At 45.5% G+C, this 20302-nt stretch overlaps 1 protein-coding gene across 1 annotated transcript in view; it reads left to right on the forward strand.

Annotated features, from left to right (window-relative positions):
* The window catches only part of Vwf (von Willebrand factor), a 151052-nt gene that overhangs the window by 14194 nt on the left and 116556 nt on the right, over positions 1–20302 (forward strand). The window contains exons 6-9 of the mRNA XM_026403302.2: positions 1932–2056; positions 17206–17422; positions 19007–19129; positions 19992–20103. Coding sequence (XP_026259087.2) covers positions 1932–2056; positions 17206–17422; positions 19007–19129; positions 19992–20103 — 577 coding nt within the window. The remainder of the gene's footprint in view (positions 1–1931; positions 2057–17205; positions 17423–19006; positions 19130–19991; positions 20104–20302) is intronic.

A 20302-nucleotide genomic window follows, 5' to 3' on the forward strand; every position in this document is an offset into this window, starting at 1 on the left:
GTCCAGGGAGCCTGCCTGGATCCCTATGGGTTGGATTCGACAGGAGGTCCACATAAGAGATAGACAAAAGATGTAAAAATGAATAATGAACTTACTTTATGCTTTATACTTCAGTTTTATCAAACCAGGGAGAAGCAGCTAGATTGCTTCTCTCTGCCCGTCTCACAGAGACAATTACAATTTATAGAAACAAAAGCTAGGTGAAATGCATAATGTAGAGCTCTTTAGCTTATGCTAGACGGGCTTGAGTGGGCACTCTCTGTGCCTTCTTCTTTGGCACCTGTGAGGGTGAGGGGTAGAAGCCTTTCAGCTTCCTTTCTTAGCAGGAGGAATGTGTTGACATTCAGTCTGTTTCACTGTGCTTCATAATTTTGGATTGTGAGCTCATCTTTTGAAGGTTTTCATTTGTCAATGTGAAGTTACAAGAAGTAATCTTACAAGAAGTTTAAATTGGAATCTTACAACTATATGAAAGCTTTCCTACCACTGTCAATTTTCAGGGGAGACTTTTTTTCCCTCCTATCCAGAGACCAGATCAAGAAAACAGACATCCACTCTGCTTCTCAGAGTGGGTTTTTTTTCTTGTCAAGTTTTTTTTTTAAATGTTTTTGTAGTTATAGATGGAAAGGGTGCCTTTATTTTATTTGTTTATTTTTATGTGGTGCTGAGGATCAAACCTAGTGTCTCACACATGCTAGGCAAGCACTCTGCCACTGAGCTACAGCCCCGGCCCTTCTTGTCAACTTTTGCATGCTTCAAGGGTCTCAGCTTTACAATGGGATCTTGGGTCCATCTCCCCACCTCATGCAAGTCCTGGACTCACTTCCACTTCAGTGGAGCTGTTGAAACCCCAGCCTCTTGGTTGGAAAGGTTGCCACTTTCACTCTTGTACTCTGCAGTCAGAACATTTGCCAGTTCTATTTTTTAATTTTCTCTCTTCTCCTTTCTTCCCTCTTCCTTTCCATCTCTTTAAATTCCTTCTATTTTTGTAAGCTTCTCCATCAATTCAGTATGATATTTGTCCATTCTACTAGCATAGTTTTCAGATTTTTCTCATCTGCTATATTGCTGGAAATGGAAGTTCCAACCATAAATATCTTTTTTTTTCTTATTCTAGGCTTTTAAGGTTGAAAAAATTAACAGTGGGTCCTAGGCTATGAGAAAGAAGGTAGTATTTTTTGGCAAAAAAATCAAGGCTATGGTGATGTTTTGGGAATCATCCTTAGAGGATGATTTAGTTTAATTCTTTTTGGTCAGTAAAACTCAACAATATTTGTCCCCAAAACAGTTAACCTTGCTCCCTGACTTCTGGGAGTCTGCCAAGCTTGGCTTTAACTCTGTCTTTCAGAGAGTTTTCTCTAAACAAAAGTATTTGTAATTCCGTATGTTGGACAGCCTCATGCTGTCCAGATTTAGTTGATGAAGTGAAACTTCATAGGTGGTCAGGGCTAACCGGGATCTGAGATCACCCACCTCAACTCCTCAGTTACATATGGGAACTAGGCTCCATGGGATGATGGGATCAGCCCAGATCACAGAGTGGTGGAAGGAGCTTCATCATCCAAGTAAGCTCCTTCTCTACCTCTTTCTTTAAGATGGTTTATTAGAAAGTATCCAAACCTGTGTGGTATGGAGTATCTGAGTACCAAACAGTACATAATATATGGGAGAAGTCAAATGGAAAAGAACTGAAATGTGTGGAGTGCCACCATGTGCCAGGCAGTCCCTAGGCACTCAGTGAGTCTGATGTCTATGCCCTGGGGAGCCCTACTGAGCACTGTACCAAAGGTACTCTCCACCCCAAATACCTAGGGTCTAATCTAGCAGAAGTTAGGTCAAGATAACAACAGACCTAGAGCTTTCACTCAGAAGTCCTGGGACAGGCATAACTGAAGCATAATTTTTTTTTTTTCTGAAACTTTGCTTTGCAGGGACCTTGACCTCTGACCCCTACATTTTTGCCAACTCCTGGGCTCTGAGCAGTGGGGAACAGCGATGCGAACGAGCATCTCCTCCCAGCAGTCCCTGCAACAGCTCCTCTGGGGAAATGCAGAAGGTGGGTATAGCTTGGCCTGGATGTGGCCTGGATGATGGATGACTCCTGGAATTAAGAGGCAGCAGGACTTGGGTTCATGCCCTCCCTCTGGGGGAGGAATGGCCTTACCTATAAGTGCTGCTGGTTTGGCTCTTCAATGTGGGACTCCTACACTGAGAACTAACTATGGCTAGAGTTTAATCAAATCTAATTCTAATACTTTCCTGGCCGGGAACTCTACAAACGGTTCTGGGCTAATGATTAGGTTATAGTGAGTATCTTAGTATACTTAAAATATGCTGCTATCACAAAATGTCTGAAACTAGGTAACTGACATTTATTTATTATAGTTCTGGATGACAGAAAGTCCCAGATCAAGGTGCTGGTATTCAGTGTCTGGTGAGGGCAGTCCTGCTCTGCCTCTCTATAAAAGAAGAGCAAAAAGGTGTTGCTCAAGTTATTCCACTGGTGGGTCCTTGTGTTTCTCTTCATGAGTTGGGCTCCACAGGTTCTTAAGTTGGCTTAAGTTCTAAAACTCTTTACTGTGTTTCTGTGGATTGGGAAGATAGTATATAATCAAGAAATATTCAATGAGTTGGATGATTACAAATTAGGGGGTGTTATCGAAGGATTGTAATGACCTCCCAGTAATAATACAGAATCCTTCACTTGTAGAAATCTGATTCACCCACATGTACACATAAGTAGAGAAGGTCAACCCTCTCCTATTCCAGAAACCAAGTAATTCTGCCCCTGCCCCCCTTAGCATGAGAAAGCCTCATTATTAGTTGGTTACTCATCCAATGGATCTTCTTTATTTTCCTGAAACATTTTGAACTTCTGAACCAAGGAGTTATATTTATCAAGTCCAGGAAAATATCCTGGGTTGATGCTAAATCCAGCCACCTAAATTGTTAATACAGACAATTCCCAACTTGTAAACAAACACATTCCTGAAGACTTTTTTTTCCTTGGGTGATTCAGTGCTAGTCCTCCAGCTAGTCTCTGAAAGTCTAGATCCCTTGGAACATAGCCCAGAACAAGGCAAACTGAGATGAGGGTGCTGTCCTGTGCAAGCAGGGAGTTTCCTCTTTTTCCAGTTTGAAAAGTCTGAAGCTTGCCCTTGACAGATCCTTGAGTTTCTCTCACCCCTGGGCTTGGCATTGTGCTAAGGGTTGGGTTTGGATCAGGCCATTTACTGACTTTGTAACTCTAGGTGAGACACATGCCTTCTGTACATTTTTCCACCCATGTAAAATAGGCTAGGAATTGTTCCTGAGAAAAGTCATTTGTGTTGAATGGTTTCAGGTTGTTCAGCGGGGCTCATTGTTTGGGCTGCTATTATTATTGTTATTATTAGGTGACTCCTAGTGTCCTCCAGTAGTCCCTTATGTCATACTGGGGTGCCCAACCTTTCAGAGTGGGAATGGGGAGAGCAGATAGCACACATTGTACTTTAGGTATAAGCTACACAATTCATTCTTTTTTTCCTCTCCTCCTTCCAATTATAACCAGTTTCCTCTTAGGTAGCTGAGCCCAGCTCGAGGTCAGAAGGAACACAAGGTGTCTAACATCTGCACATGCAGGTGGGCAGGCGACAGAAACCCACCTTTCCTCTAGAATAGATTATTTACCCAGATGAATTCAGACTGAGTGCACCCCAGATGTCACGTGCAGCAAGGAGGACAAGGCCTTTTTAATAATTTCTTTCTCTCTTTATTTCTAAATTTACAGTTCTGTTGTTAGCTGGTGGGTCTTTCTTTTCTGCCCTGTTCTCTAGGTAGGGGGTGAGGTTAGCAGGCCTTTGAGAGCTTATTAGATTTTGCAAACACAGGCCAGCTCAGGGTAAGTACTTGACAAATGTTCCCCACCCTCCTGAATACAAAGGGATAATCTCATTTATCCACATGAACTGGGAGGCGAAGAAGACAGGATTCTCAAGTAGAGAACCTGATACCCAGTAGGTCAGGTGGAGGAGGGAGACAAAGGGGAGGGAGAAATCTAAGAGAAGCCTTATTTGCCTCTAGGGGCATCTTTCTTTCTTTCTTTTTTTAATTGCTACTAGGGGCATCTTTCTGAGCTGCAGCTGTGTCTTGCTACTCGCTTTGTCTCCTGGGTGCATTAAAAGCCTTACTAACCAGTGTCCTGGGAGCAGCTTAAGAAATAGGGTACCTGGTTCTCAGCGTTGGGCTGAGGCTCTAAACACACCTAACCTCCCAGAGGCACAAATAAACTCCTTCAAGCTCAGAACTCAGTGGTTTCAGGTTGTTTATCTGAGAGGCCTGCTTTGTCCTCCACCAATCAGACTGTGTTTGCCCACAGCTGGGGCTCCCTCATTGGCTGGGAAGCACAATGATTTATCTCCTGGGAGGTGATTAATGTGGTCTTTTGAATTATTCACAGTCTGCTTACTCCCTCTGGGTTCCCAGGTTCAGAAGTCAGGTCTGGAAAATGGGTTCACCTTTACCAGTGTATGCCACTGTGGTTCCACAGGCCATTTGGAGTGACAGAGGGTTTTGTGAGGGAAGCAACACTGACCTCAGAACTTCTTTGATAGCCACCCAAATCTATTCCCCCACTTTTCTGGTGCTTTCCTTCTTTCCAAGTCCTAGCAGTAATCAGCTCATTCCAAGAGCCAGGTCATATTGCTTACACCTAGGGGATGAATGTTTCCTTGTTATGCCAACAAAACCCAATGCTTCTCTCTACTGGGACTGATAATGGGTTGTTTGATTGCATGCAAATTTGCAGTTTTTTTTTTTTCTTTAAACTGAGGGCAGGACTGCTGAAGTCTGGAGCCTCAAGCCATAAATGCTCAAATAATTGTTGTTAATTTGCAGATAACTCTACTGTGCAAGGCATATTGTAGAAAGAAAGAAACTCGGGTAGATTTCTTTTCTTTTTTTTGAATTCAAAAAGAGCTGTACCTCATAAAGAAATGATGGCTTTGTTTCACAGTCCTGTGTGCAACATGAAGCCCAAGGTGTCAGGGGCTGGGCTTGGGGGCTGCAGTGAACCTGTATAGTGCTCCTGATATTTAGAAAAGGAGACTCCTCCCTCAAGACACTTTATCACCATTTGGTGGGAAACTGCCTTAGTGAACATTACAATTGTACATATCATGTATAGATAATGGATGGTGTCTACCATGTAAACGGTAGTCCCTTGGTGTGTTGCCAGGGTGCACTGTGTGGCCCGCAGTACTGGCCTTAGATCACCTCCTTCAGAGTGGCAAGACTGTCTCCTGCCTTTGCGGTTGCCATCAGAATGTAAAGGCGATTTCTTGCCTTTGGCTCCAGGAGTTTTCTCCATGCACTTTCTGGGAGAATCATCTATCAAACACACCAAACTCAGACGGGTATCTGGAGTGGAAGAAATTTCTTTTCATCAATGTTAGGAATTTGGGGTTCATAAAAACTCATAGTTGGATGAAATTCTAGAAGATACCTAATTCAACCTTTGACTACTGTATGAATGCTTTTGGTAAGCTGTGCCCAGATAGACAAGATACGCTGTGACCTTGATTTTAAGAGTCAAGTCCTTGAAACACCCTTGCTGGGATCTTTGCAGTCATCTTGCAGAGCTCAGCCCAAGGTGGTCCTCCTTGGCTCTCTGATAAATCCCTCCTTCCATTTTATGACCATTTGTAACTTATCTGTGTGTCTCCAAATACTGGAGGAACAAGGTTGTTTTTTTAGATTGGTTTCTCCAGGTCTGATGTGGGAACTTGTATCCAAACGTACTCCCATCAGTTACCTAGCAGCCCCAGATTTCCTAGTTCCCTCTGATCTCTGAGTTTGGTGTGTATTAAGTAAACACCATCCTTATTTTCTTCTTCTATTTGTCTTTACAGTTGTAACATCTCTTATTCTGCAGAACTCTTGCCTGCTCTGAGACAGCATGCTGCTTACCTGTTATTCTTCTTTCTCCAGGAAATCACCTGTCCAGTGAGCTAACATTTGTAACACTGGTGTTGACTTTGGATAATCATAACATAGCCCAAAGAGGAACAGAAAATATCCATTGTGTTGGAAACAAAGCAATTCACTCTTCATGTCCTCATTAAGTGATATTTATTGAAAAGGATATACCAGATCTTTTTTCTTTTTCTTTTTCTGGTAGGGAGGATCAAACCCAGGGCTTTGCATATGTTAGGTAAGCACTCTATTACAGAGCTATATCCCCAGCCTGGACCCAACATTTTCTACCATTTCTGCTCAGAGTGGAGCTGGAAGGAGAATTTGCAGGCAGAAGGAAGGAATTTCAGCACAGGGAACTTGGCTGGGGTGCTAAATGCACAGGCAGAGCTGGGGACTGTCTGTCCTGATCCACTCCTGGCATCTCTGCCTCTTGCATTCACTTCACTGGATGGTTTACATCTGGAATAGACTCCTCTTGGTTATTGGGAAGAATTTTGTTACATTTTTATTCTCAGTAGAATAGTTGGTATTCAGACAATTGTGAGGGGAGAGAGTCTGGCCCTTGGAATGCAGCCAATCTCCGGGAAAGCCTTTGGAACCCAGGATCCCAGAGGAGGTATCTGTCAGATGACAACACCTTAACCTGGTTTTATAACAGGTGCCCACCCACTATGCCCCAGTGATAATCAACCCAGGATTGAGGTTGAATCACAAACACTCATATATCTTTTGCAGAGTGACAACTGTTCTCTCAAGTCTTTCTTGAGTCATTGTCAGGCTAAGAAGTTAGGACTTATTTCATGTATTTTTCCAAGGTCCAAGAATCCAGGGTGCATTCCCTGGGTTCATCTAATACTCTGTGTGTCCTTGTGTAAGTTACTCTCCTGCTCTGCATCTCAGTCTTCCCTCTCTAAGGGAAACATGGCTCTACTGACCATCCAAATGAGGAAGTACCCTTCTTCTTTAGAATAAATCCACTCACCTGAGTGCAGTGTGGGAGAAGGGTCAGTGAGCTGAGTGGCTGTGGTAGAACAGTGGTGGCCTCAGCCTTATAGTGGAGATCAGTGACGACCATGGAGTCTCACAGATTTCCCTTGATTCAGCCAGAACTTAGCCTTTTAACTTTTAAGAAGGGTTGGATAAAGTCCCAGTATCCAAGCTTTCAGTTAAAATGCCTCCCTTAACAATCTCAAAATCCTGTGATAGAATTCCATTGGCTTTCCATATCTGTGGGTTCCACATCCTTAGATTCAACCAACTGTAGAAAAAATTGCATCTGTACTGAACATGCACACTTTTTCTTCTTATTAGCCCCTAAACAATATAGTATAACTACCATTTACATAGCATTTACATGGTCTTAGATACTATAAATCTTTTAGATATGATTTGAAATATATGGGAAATATGTATAGGTTAAATACTCTATATGAAAACACTAAGCCATTTTTTTGGGGGGGGTAACAGGGATGGAACTCAGGGGCACTCAACCACTGAGCCACATCCCCAGCTCTCTTTTGAATTTTATTTCGAGACAGAGTCTCACTGAGTTCCTTAGCACCTCACTTTTGATGAGGCTGGCTTTGAACTCCCAATCCTCCTGCCTCAGCTACCTGAGCTGCTGGGATTACAGGCGTGCGCCACTGTGCCCCCCCCCCCATTATGCCATTTTATACAAGAGACTTGAGCATGCATGCATTTGGGTATCTGAGAAGGTTGTAGGATCAATCCTATAGATATGGGGTGTTGACTATATTTCTTTGGTGGCTTCCTTTGACTTCTCCGTCCCCCTAGTGAAGACCAGAATGGGCAAAAAAATGGGAAGGTGCCCATTAGTACCATCCTCAACTTATTGAGGTGTTTTGTATGGTTTGGGTAATTCTAAAAATGTGCAAGGCAGGTCAAAGAAAAAACACATAAAAGAAATTAAGCATGAAAGTGAATGACACAAATGCCATGGTAGGTCAGTAAATTTGCCAAACAAATGATAAGTGATATGGCAGCTCAGGGGAATCAGCTCCTATCATAGAGTTGGATTATTTTTCCTTGCTGGGAGTAGGATGGTAGTCTGGTTCTCACTGGTCTGTTTTCCATTCCCTGAGCTTGGGAAGACCCCAAACTGGGAAGTGGAGAATAGTGCCTGGTCATTCTCTGTCCAGCCTGCTGAGCCCCCTCCTGATCCCCAAGAACCACTCTGATGCCTCCCGGCAGGCCAGACAGAGGGTGAGGAGGGACCTTCTGAGGGCTCTACGGCTATCTCTGCTGTGACATATCTAATCACGCCACCTTTCGTGAGCATAATACCCTAACTGTTTTAGAGAGAAGAACCACCAACTCCACAAAATCCATCCATCTGTTGGAAATCTATCTCACAATTTCATGGTCAGAATCTTGACCATGAGTCAGAATCTTGGAATGTGGGTGGGAATCTTAGGCCTGCCAAAAGTTATAAATAGAACTGGCAACCCTCTCCCGTCCACCCTTGCAGGCCAGCCAGTGAGAAACTTGCCTCTGCCCAGAGTGAATTCTTGAACCCACGACTTTGGACCAGTGCAGGTTCTAGGCGCCTCCACACCTCCCCCAGGGGCAGCCACAGGGCACGCCCGCTAGAGCTGGAAAGATCATGGCCCGCTGAACAATCTTGCACTTTATATATTAGACTCCCCCTTTCTTTGTTCACTTCAGTCCTAGGAATGCCCTCCCTCCTTTCTCCTTCGTCAGCTGTTTGGGAACAAACACAATAGCTGAGCTTCAGATCTCTGGCTTTTGCTTTTTCTCCTCCCCTGCCTGCCTGCCTGCCTCTGGGGAGCTGTGCTTGTTTTTTTTCTCCCCAGCCCTTGAACCAGCCCAGCATCTCCAGGGAAGAGGCCTGGTCTTTTTGATGAACTGAAAATGTGATTATGATGGGCCACAATTGGGTCTGCACACCCACCCAGGCAGGGTGAGGTCATGGATTGATGGAGCTGGGGCTACAGCTCTCTCCCAGTTTCTGGCACCACCGACAGGAGATGAAACAAGACAGAAGTGGCTGGTGCCGGGCATTGGAGCCAGGGAGATGCTGGAAGTGCAAATTAGCTGACCCTTATTTTATGTCCCTGCCAGAATGGTTTAGCAGAGAGCTAAAGAGAAGCCACTATAGACAGCAGGCAAATGGTAATAGTTGTTATAAGTCCTTGATTGCTTTCCTGGTGTAATCTCATTTAATTTTATTTTGGAGCACCATCTAAGGTAGGCATTGCTATCTTTGTGTGTTAGGAGCAGGTTCAGCTGTGAGTGACAAGACACCTAAAACTAACAACAGCTTGCATAGTCTAGAAGTTTATTTTTCTTTCATGTAAAGAAATCTAGGGGAGATGTTCAGGGCCAGTCCTGGATCCTATGGTGTTGGGATACAATATTCTTTCATGATTTTTCTGTTGTCCTCAATCAGCATGGGGCGTCTGCTGCATGGTCCAAGATGCCAGCTCAAGCTTGAGGCATCACAGTCACATCCAAGCAGTGAGACAAGAAGGGCCAAGAAATAAGCAGTTCCTTCTTGTGAGGACAATCTTGGAAGTTGCTCAGGGTCCTTCTGCTTATATCTGATTGGGTAAAGCTTAGTTCTATGGCTATTCCCAGCTGAATGTGGGCTGAGAAATGGAATCTTTATTCTCAGTGATTATGTGCCCAAGTAAAAGCTAAAAATTGAGGTTCCTATGGCTAAGAAAGAAGGGAAGAAGAGCTTATTGGGCAACTTTCAATCTCTTCCACCTTAGCTGTCTTGTATAGGTGAGGAGATGGAGGTGTGGAGGGGTGAGATGATTATCTTAAAGTCATACACTTTGGAAAGATGGAGTTGGGACTCCAATCCAATTGTTTTTCGAGGACAGTTATACTCACTGTGCTGCACTGCCTTCTAATTCGATTGTTAGGAAACAAGATATATATATATATATATATATATATATATATATATATATATATATAGATAGATAGAGAGACTATGCAAGCCATTGTTATTTTTAGGTTTCTTGTTGTTTATAGCTGAACCTACTCCTAACACACAAAGATAGCAATACCTACGTTAGATGGTGCTTAAAATAAAATTAAATGAGATTACACCAGGAAGGCAATCAAGTACTTGCAATCAAGTACTTGTAACAAGGGGCTGGGGTTATGGCTCAGTGGTAGAGCACTCACCTCATACATGTGAGGCCCTGGGTTCGATTCCTCAGCACCACATAAAAATAAATAAATAACTAAAATAAAGTTATTGTGTACAACTACAAAAATACTTTTTTTAAAAGTACTTATAACAACTATTACCATTTGCCTCCTGTCTATAGTGGCTTTTCTTCAGCTCTCTGATATATATATTGGAAAACCATGTATAGTCATCCCCTGGTTTCTGCAGGAGATTGGTTCCAGGACCTCAGTGGCTACCCAAGATACTCAGATACTAAAGATACCTCAGATACTGAGATCTCTTGTATAAAACGGCATACTATTTGATTATAACCTATGCACATTCTCCCACATACTTCAAATCAACTTTAGATTACTTATAATACTTAATACAATGTAAGTGGTATATAAATAGTTGTTATATTGTTTTGTTTAGGAAATAATGACAAGGAAAAAAATTCTGTACATGTTCAGTGCAAATGCAACCCCTCTACCCCTGGTATTTTCAACCCTCAGTAGGTTGAATCTATGAATGAAACCCTCAGATGATGACAGGCTGACCGTAATTTGGGGTTTGGTAACAAGTGACTGGGCTGTGGTGTGAAGCCAGGGTTTGAGCCTTGCCTTCAAAAGTGCAATGGTTCTTAAGCTGTTTAGTCTTAGGACCTCTTTATACTCTTAAATATTATTGAGGGTTCCAAAGAGATTTTGTTTATTTGGGTTAAATCTCTCGCTACTTACCATATTAGATATTAAAATTGGGAAATTTAAAACACATTTATTAAGTCATTTAAAAATAATAAACCCATTATATTTAGCATAAATATTTAATAAAAATAAATTCCAGAACAAAACATTTTAGGGAGTGTTTTATAGATTTGCAAGTCTCTTTAAAATCTTATTGAAGAGAAATTAGCCAGATTCTCATATCTGCTTCTGCATTTAACCTGTTATGATATCATACATCACATAGCCTGAAAAACTCCACTGAACCCCCATGAAAGAAAGAGAGCACAAACAGCAAAAAGCATCTTTAGGAGAAAAATATGTACCTTGTAGACTCCTGGAGGACCTCCTAGGGGTGTACATTTGGAGAAGAATTGACCTATTATATTCTTTACTTTTTCCTTGCTTCAGTTTCTATATCTGGAAGATTGGATTAACCTAGTCTTTGTGGGATTTTCCCCTCACCCCAATACTGAGGATTGAACGCAGGGGTGCTTTCACACTGAGATATCCCCAATCCTTTAAAAAAATTTTTAATATTTTGAGACAGGTCCTGGCTAAATTGCTGAGGCTGTCCTCAAACTTGCGATCGTCCTGCCTCAGCCTTCTGAGTAGCTGGGATTACATGTGTGCACCCTCATGCCTGGTCACCTAGTCTTTGTCTGAAGAGATTTATGCTCTTTCAAGGTGTTTGCATGTCTCTGAATGCAGTTTATGAGGGAGTCTCTGAAACAACTTTTTTTTTTTTTTTAAGAGAGAGTGAGAGGGGAGAGAGAGAGAGAGAGAGAGAGAGAGAGAATTTTTAATATTTATTTTTTTTTAGTTCTTGGCGGACACAACATCTTTGTTTGTATGTGGTGCTGAGGATCGAACCCGGGCCACACGCTTGCCAGGCGAGCGCGCTACCGCTTGAGCCACATCCCCAGCCCTGAAACAACTTTCTTTAAATGGGCTACGAGAGTTTCCAGCTATGGAGGGGAGGCCAGATTTATTTGTGTCAGCTTTCTCTTAGTGCAGAGAGATGGGAAGAGAAGCTGCGCACGGTCTTCAGGCTGGGAATTTTCTCAGTCAGCAGACTCCTGTGGCTGGGTGGATCCTGAGAAGCCAGAAATGACTGGTCCAGGTCTCCAGCTTGCCTCCTGTGGGTCTGCTCCCTCAATGCCACTGATGTGCTTGAGCCCAAATCCCTACAGGAAAGGAAGGAACATGGAGACATTCCTAGGTGTTTTAATCAGCTTCCCAATACTGTAAAAAAATTACCCAAGATAGCTTAATAAGAGAAAAGCTTTATTTTGGCTCATGGTTTCAGAGGAGCAGGTGGCAGAGGAGACCTGTTCACCTCATATCATCTAGGAAGCAGAGAGAGAGAGGAAGGGCCCCATTCCACTACAACCCGACTTCTTCCTACTAGGCACTCCCTGCAGCACCCCAGGCTGTAGACCAGGCCTTCGACTCAGAGGCCAAACCACAACTGTAATTGGGGATGACCTGGGCAAAGTGAACACAAGCTGCTCACCACATCCTAAGTGGACAGAGAAACCTGGACAAATGACAAAGGTGCCTGCAAGTCCTTTACTCAGGGAATAACACACGGAAAGGTCCGAATGCTGGGCCCTGGCAGAGGATATCAACTCCTTCAAGGAGAGCTCCATTAGGTTTGGAATCTGATGGGGGCACTAACCTCAGGCAGTCTGGCAACCCTGGGCTGCAGTCTCAGGGTTTCACTATAATTACTGTTTCTCCCCCTGCCATAGCAGATGCTTTACCTGGGATGCCCTCTCTCCTGCCATATACCCAGATGTTGTCCAGGTCTGCTCAGACTTTGCCTCCTTTTAGGAAGCCTCTCCAGCTGCAGGTTTATTCTAGCTGCGAATGGCTGAACCATTGGGAGGATGTTTCTAAACCGGGACCAAGTCTTCAGACTATGTGTACCTAGTCCCATGGAAACACCTGGTTCAGATAGATTGCAAGCCCCTGAAGGACCCGAGAGTGAGACTTAGGGATGGATTCACTGCTGCTAAGCTCGATCCACTTCCTAATTGCCTGTTTTGTGCACACTGGGTCTATATCTCTTCTCTTTGAAAAGCCTGCAGGGAAATGGAGGAGAGAGCCAGTGAAATGGATAATTCCAGTATCAGAACGGAGGTACCCAGAGTGGGACAGGGACCAAGTCTGACTTCATGGGGCTCCCTCGTTAGGCTTTATGAGGGCTGGGACTGAGTCTGTGTGCTTTCTATTTCATTCCTTGTGTCTAGAACAGGGTGACCAATGGAACAGAACATCAGGATATGTGCAGGAAACCATGAGTGATGCATGGAGGTTGGTCTCAAGTCATGGAGGGCCTGGCCTTGCTGCTTTCCTAATGAGTCAGAAATTCGCCCTTTCAGCTGGAGTGTGACCTAGTTGTATTTGTATTTTATTTTAGTTTTTTAAATATTTATTTTTTAGTTTTAGGTGGGCACAATATCTTTATTTTATTTTTATGTGGTGCTGAGGATCGAACCCAGCACCCTGCACATGCCAGGGTAGCGCACTACCGCTTAAGTCACATCCCCAGCCTGGATTTGTATTTTATATCCACTTGATATACTGCTGGGGACCTGGAGGCCACACCAACAATGTTTGTGGAGTGAATGTTTTGGTCACCACTTACTTGCCAATGTCTTGCCATGATTCTGAGAGTACAAATGTCAACTCCATCTCGGGACCTGACCTGGCATGGCAGAGCTACCTGTGATGGAACAGAGAAGCCTGGGAGTGGCAGAGGTAGCAAGCTGCACATATCACTATAGTCCAGCCATGGAGGGAGGGCAGATTGGGTTGCAAGTGCTGGGCAGATATAAGGATGTCCTGCTTTCCCTCAGACTGTGGTCACTCTGGTAGACCAAGTTGAGGCCAGGGCTGATGAATAGTGGAGGGCAAGGTGAGAGGACAGATTTTTCCTTTTGTTTCTGTTGAGAGAGAAGCTCTAGCTGAATTTCAAGTATGTAGAGGGGAAGCCAAAGAAATTGTTCTAAGAAGGGAGGTGGCTGTTTTTGCAGAAATCACTCCTGTTCTTCAAGCAAATATTCAGAAGTCACCTTTCATGCTAAGACTTTCTATAAACCATTTAATACCTCTAGGGAGCTCCCAGGAAATATGCTGGAGTACTGTTCCCATTTTCCCTTGGAGCTGGGAAAAGGCGGACCTGGGCCAGCTGGAGGTGGGCCAAGCTGGTCTCTGCCTGGCCAGGGCTCTGGGGAGGGTGGATGCCTGGACTCTAGGGCTTTTCTGATTGACTGATACTGTGTCCTGCCCAGTGAGGACCTTTGATTTTGTGACCCTGTACCTTTAAGAGCTGCCGGTGCAGTGCAGGGACTGCTCTGAGCCATTGTCTTATAGACCCAGAGATGCTCTATGGGACCATAGCTGCTCCTCTGCTCACCATCTTAGAAAAATCCTGGTGGTTTGCCCTTTTGATATTTTCCCTTCAGTTCTAAATTGTGGGTGGGGAAAGAGGTAGCAGCTGACCTTTTCTGAAACACCTTCACCTCCCCTCTGAGAGGTCTGTGACCTCATTCTTTGAGTGGCATTTTGATGGGGACAGATTGTGTAGTGAAATGGGAAGAAATAAACCCAGGCCACATCCTCCCTTCCCGAACCTTAACTTGACAGTAAGGATGGAGCTTCTTACATCTTCCTATTACAAAGAAGACAGGTTTCCTCCCCACTTCTTTGTCTTGGAGGAGTGTGAACCTCCCAAACAAACATGTATAAGCTGGGCATGGTGGTCCACATCTGTAACCCCAGTTGCTCTGGAGACAGAAGCTGGAGGATTGCAAATTTGAGGTCAGCCTCAGAAACAGCAACTTAGTGAGACCCTGTCTCAATTAAAATAAATATAAAGGGATATAGGTCAGTGATAGAGTGCTTTACTAATATGCATGAAACCCTCTGTTCAATCCCCAGCACCCATAAAAAACCAAACAACAAATCCCCTGCTCCTCTGCTCACCATGGACCAACCAAGATACTCAGGAAGTGATAATTTAGTTGTCATGGTGACCTTTCATCCTGGTATAGTCCAGGGAGATGGAGATGGGAGAAAAGAAACAAAGGTGTCCTGTTTTTCTGGGGACATGTTCACCATTCTGGATGATAAACCTAATGGAAGGAGAGACATATAAGGGAACTCTCTGGGCCAGAGATGAGTGATGATGATGATGATGATGATGATGATGATGATGATATGGGGTCATCATTTATTGGGATAAACAATTTCCATGCATGATTTCATTCAGTCTGCGATCCAGTCTTACTAGATAGGAACTATTCTCATTCTCCCCATTTTACAGAGAAGAGAGGTTGAATAGTGAGTCCAAGCTCACACAGCCAGCATGTAGAAGAGGCTGAGCCTAAATCAGAGCTCAGATGTAGAAGTCATCCTGAGGCCAAGACAGCCTGTTTGCTGCTCTCTCTCTTTGCCTCCTGAGACCTAAGTGGCCCCAGGGCCCATGAGAGTAGTCTTTGCTCACTCAGTGCCTTCAACACCTGCCTGTGAGGTCGTGTGAATATTGCTCTCATTCCCTTTCTACTCAAGGACACCCTTCTCCATGAGGTGAACTGTTAGCTAAGTCCCCACTTCCAGTGAGTGATAGAGCTGGGCTTTTAGATAGTGCTTTGCATGGCCACTTGGGGGTATGGCCCTAGTAGGACCTCAGGAAGGTAGGACTGGGTCTGGGTGCTGCAGCACCACCCAGAGCAGTTGCTTGCTTTGACCCTTGAGACATCTGCTATGAGTGTAGCCAGCAGCCTGCACTGGTAGGAGCTGCCTCTAAGGCCCACAGGGAACCAGCCATTCCCAGCTGGGCCTTGGATCTCTGCTGGGTGTGAGGCTGTATCTGCAACATTCTGTCCTGCTTTCCTGGTTCAGATGGTAGACTGTGCAGGCCAGGAGGCAGACAGGGTCCCAGCACAGGGCTGTTGTGGGAAGGACATTGATTTCTCTAGGAACATAGAACATTCCTAGTATAAACAAGGTGGATCCTGAGGATGGTGAGCAGGCCAGATCAAATTTCTATTCCTCTGGGCTTTTCATGGTATCACAAAAGAGGGGGCCCACAAACAGATTCTTGGCTTTTGGCTCTTGATTCATGTAAGCTTGCTGTGACACTTCTTTGTACAGTTTGGGCAGATTGGATTTCCCTCTTTTTCAAACTGGTAATATCTTCCCTCCTTTTTTTTATTTTTTTAACCATTCCCTTTATGAACCCTGATTGGTCCCAGTTTACCCTTCAGAGTTCAGCCCTTTCATGTAGATGCTCTTGTACTTTTTCCTATTTAGCTGGAGATTGTAAGTCCTTTTACTAATGCTGGCTTGCAGTAGGAGATTATACATATATATGAAAGAAATTATGTATGAATAAAATTGTGGGGATCATTTATATTGTCCATATTGTATAGTGTCAAATCTAAGACAACATTGGTTCTAATGCACCTCATTGTTCCATGTATCATTGAGAAAGAAAAAGCATTTGAAGCATGATATCCATTGTAAGATGCATCTCAACTTCAGAAACTGGGGAAAAGGTGGCCATTTAGAATCATTAAACCAGACTGTAGAGATGTTTTAATGTGGGAGTGTTAATACCAATGAATGCACAGAAGAAACAAATGTTGAACCCCAAACTACCTTGCACTATTAGGTTGAAGGTATCCACAAAGGATATGGCATGGCATGTCTGGGACATTTTATAGAATCCTATCATTTTGTGGCTGTTGGGAACTGGTCCTGTCTGGTCCCAGCAATCAGCCAGGGAATGTCTAAGAAAACATATTCCTGAATTCCATCCCTGAACTACTGACTTCAAATCTCTGTCTGAGGGATGAGGCCCAGAAATCCCTACTGTATAATTCCTTGGGCCACCCAATCATTTATAGTAAAGAAGGTTAAGGTCAGGGAAGGGGAAGGGTAGCCAGGTCAGTGCAGAGCAGATGCTGACCAGCATTATTGCCCTCTGAAGGCTATGTGGTCCACTTCCAGGCTCAGTGCTTTCCCTCTATCTCCTCTATCCCTTCAAATAGGACATGACCTGTTACAGCAATTCAAGTACCTTAGACTCCATTTCAAGGTTCAGTCTAGGCTATACGGTTTCCTTCATATAGCATGTGTCCAATGTCTCTCCTTTGATGGATGGACTGACTGACTTCCACCTGTCCATAAGCACCTGCTGGGTGCCAGGCACTCTCCCAGGTCCTGAGGGGGTGTCCTTGGTTTGCCCAGTGGGGCTGAGTCTCCTTGGTGCCTCCCTCAGAGATAGTGAGTGCAGGGCAGTGGCCAGGGCCACTTTTGTGCCGTGCTGAGGTGCTTCTTTCCCTGAAGGTCCTGTGGGAACAGTGCCAGCTACTGAAGAGTGCCTCCGTGTTTGCCCGCTGCCACCCTCTGGTGGACCCCGAGCCGTTCGTGGCCCTGTGTGAGAAGACTTTGTGCACATGTACTCGGGGAACGGAGTGCCCATGCCCTGCCTTCCTGGAGTATGCCCGGACCTGTGCCCAGGAGGGCATGGTGCTGTACGGCTGGACTGACCACAGTGCATGCCGTGAGTTGCCACCCCTCACCTCCCCCCTGGATGGGCATGTGCTGTGTCTGTCCTGGGGTAGTGGCCCTCAGGAAGCTTTGTGTCATGATGTGTCCCTGCCCCCCAGCACACTCAGCCAGTGCCCCCAAAGCCACAGGTGGCTGAACCCATATTCTGAATGGCTCCTGCTGTCTGCCACCTGGTCTTGTGAGTGCTGGCCCAAAGGGGAGTCCCCTCCCTCACAGGCTGAACTGAGGCTGGACAGGGCCCCCCAGGTCTGGTGTCTTGTCAGCTCTGTTCCACGCCATGCCTCCCTCCGCACCCCTTGACTCCCCTCAGGAAATCCATCCCCTGGACTCATAAAATATTCTGCACTTCAGACCCAAACCCCAGCAGTTGCAGTTTCAGGGTTTATCTGCATATCTGCCTGTCTGAACTGAGGAGGAGCAGGGAGTTGGCCAAGCTGTCCATCTCTGAGAGCCCGAGTGTTCTACTGAAGTCCTTCCCTTGTGTGAACTCAGCCTCTCTGCCTCTGGGCACAATGTGCGCCATTTCTTCTACCCCTACCGATGACAACTGTGTTTGTCCTAATCTCATCAGTTCCCCACTGGTCACCATCCCCAAATTATTATGATTAACTGGGGGCTTCTCTGGCCACCTTACAAGAAGGCCCCCTCTACTCAGACTGACCAAATTTTGTGCAGATTGACAACTGGTCTGTGATAATGACACAGAGGATCTAACCAGCATTCCTCTGCACACGTGTGTTACAGTGTGTGGCATATGGCTTTGAAATTAGTGTTTCATCTTTGCTGTGGGGTGTGAGAAGGTGGAGACTAGCCCTTGGCTTCTTCTCTGGATGGTGGAGTGGGCTATTTTCTTAGGTTTTTGAAAGTTGGGTGGGGATGATACCTGGGGGATCTTGGAGAAGGGGCTTGGGGCAATTCTTTGTAGAAGAGCCAGTTTGTCCATAAGGAACTGAATTCAGGGGGAAGGACAGAGACATACTTAGGTGATAGGCTTCCATAGGCAGCCTTCCAGCAAGGGAAATAAATATAGAACGAGTCACCATGCAGGCCAAGTGGATGGGAATGGCGTGTGCCCTGTGCGTGTCTGTGTGTGTGTGTGTGTGTGTGTGTGTGTGTGTGTGTGTCTGTGTGTGTGTAGATTTGAATGGGGCCAATTTCATGGGGAAGAGGGTCTTTTGGAGGAAGACGTGATGGGGGACACCATTAGCTCCCTGCTGGTTCCCAGAGGCCACTCCTTTTTAGCCCAGAGAAGTTTGTGTCACCCTGAGAATGCTTTAGGTAAAGGGGACCCAGCATAGAGGAGCAAAAGAATGCCAAGTTGTTTCTCAAGGATGGATGACCAAGGGGAAGGGATTGTGGTCCCAGGTGCCCCCAGTGAGTCTTAGCTGGGGTCTCCCAGGGTGGGAGAGGTGACCTCAGAGGGACACATGGACCGGTAGGGCCAAGATGATCCCTGGAGCCCTGACGACAGAGCAAGCTGTCAGGGGTTTGAAGGAGGCTGGGCTGGGGGCATGGCTTGGAGATGCGGCACTGCTGGAGAGCTGCTCTGGGGAGACTCCTTTGATTCTCTTTTCAGGCCCAGCATGCCCTGCTGGCATGGAGTATAAGGACTGTGTGTCCCCTTGCCCCAGAACCTGCCAGAGCCTGCACATCAATGAAGTGTGTCAGGAGAAATGTGTGGATGGCTGCAGCTGCCCTGGTAATAAACTTCCCACTTTATTTACAAATCCAGGACCTTGCCAGTGCCCTGGGCTTTGGAAAGGGAGATGAAGGCCACTTGTGTTTGTTCCTCATGGCTGAAATCAGAGGCCTTTTATGTAGTCTTTCAAAGTCTCTGTAGAGAGTGATCAGGATTGAGCTGGGCTTTATTTTTAATTTATGTTTTCCTGTGGTACTATATCCATGAAGGCACTGTGTCTAGGGAAACGGGAGGATGGCCTGGGCCCCAACAGTGACTTTGTTTGGGGAGCTCGTGCCCCATCTGAACTATAGTTTTGTTTTCTCTGTTTGGGGCCGGGGAAACCCGTCTGGGAGAAAGGTTTGTAAACTGTTTGCTGGGTTTGCCGTGTGAGCTCAGCTGAAAAAGGGCTTTGCTCTAGAAAGTCTGTCCAGGGGACAATTGTGAGCTTTGGTCACAAGCCCTGTTGAATTACAGAAAGGGAGTCCTGTGTGTTTCAACTCATGACTTCTGCACTGGAAGACCTTGAACAAAACCCTTGGCTCCATTTCTCCATCTGGGCAGGGTGATGAATAACGTTCCCCTCTGTCACCCCTCATCACACAAGTCCTTGGAGCTTTCTTGAAAAAGCCCTAAGTCTAGATTCCTGACGTCCCTTCTGGTGGACCTTGAGCAAACCTTTTTCTCCCATTCCTTCATCTGTACAATGGAGATGAATAATCTCTCTCCCTCACATTGCATCCATATGAGGGATGAACATCAGGTTCTTTGAGTTTCCTGGGAGAAGCCCGAAGCTGGTGATCACTCCTGGGGATTCTATAGTTGTGAGATGAGTTCTAATGATGAAATGTTGAGACCTCTACCTTGATGCCCTTGAACCCAGAGGGACAGCTCCTTGATGAAGGCCGCTGTGTGGAGAGCGCCCAGTGTTCCTGTGTGCATTCCGGGAAGCGGTACCCTCCAGGCGCCTCCCTCACTCGAGACTGCAACACCTGGTAACTGTGCAGCACCATGTGGTCTGGAGAGCTGCCCAGGGGCTTTGGGAGAGGAAGCTGGGGGAGGAGGGTCAGTGGCGGGGAGACCAGGAGCTGGCCTGGGCTGGCATGGAGAGTGATGGTGGGGTTGGGAACAGCTGTGGCAGGCAGTGCTGGGATGCGGGATTATAGTACCTCCATGCGCAGATGGTGGGGAGGT

This window comes from Urocitellus parryii, chromosome 5 (assembly GCF_045843805.1).
Source record: "Urocitellus parryii isolate mUroPar1 chromosome 5, mUroPar1.hap1, whole genome shotgun sequence".
Lineage (NCBI taxonomy): Eukaryota > Metazoa > Chordata > Mammalia > Rodentia > Sciuridae > Urocitellus > Urocitellus parryii.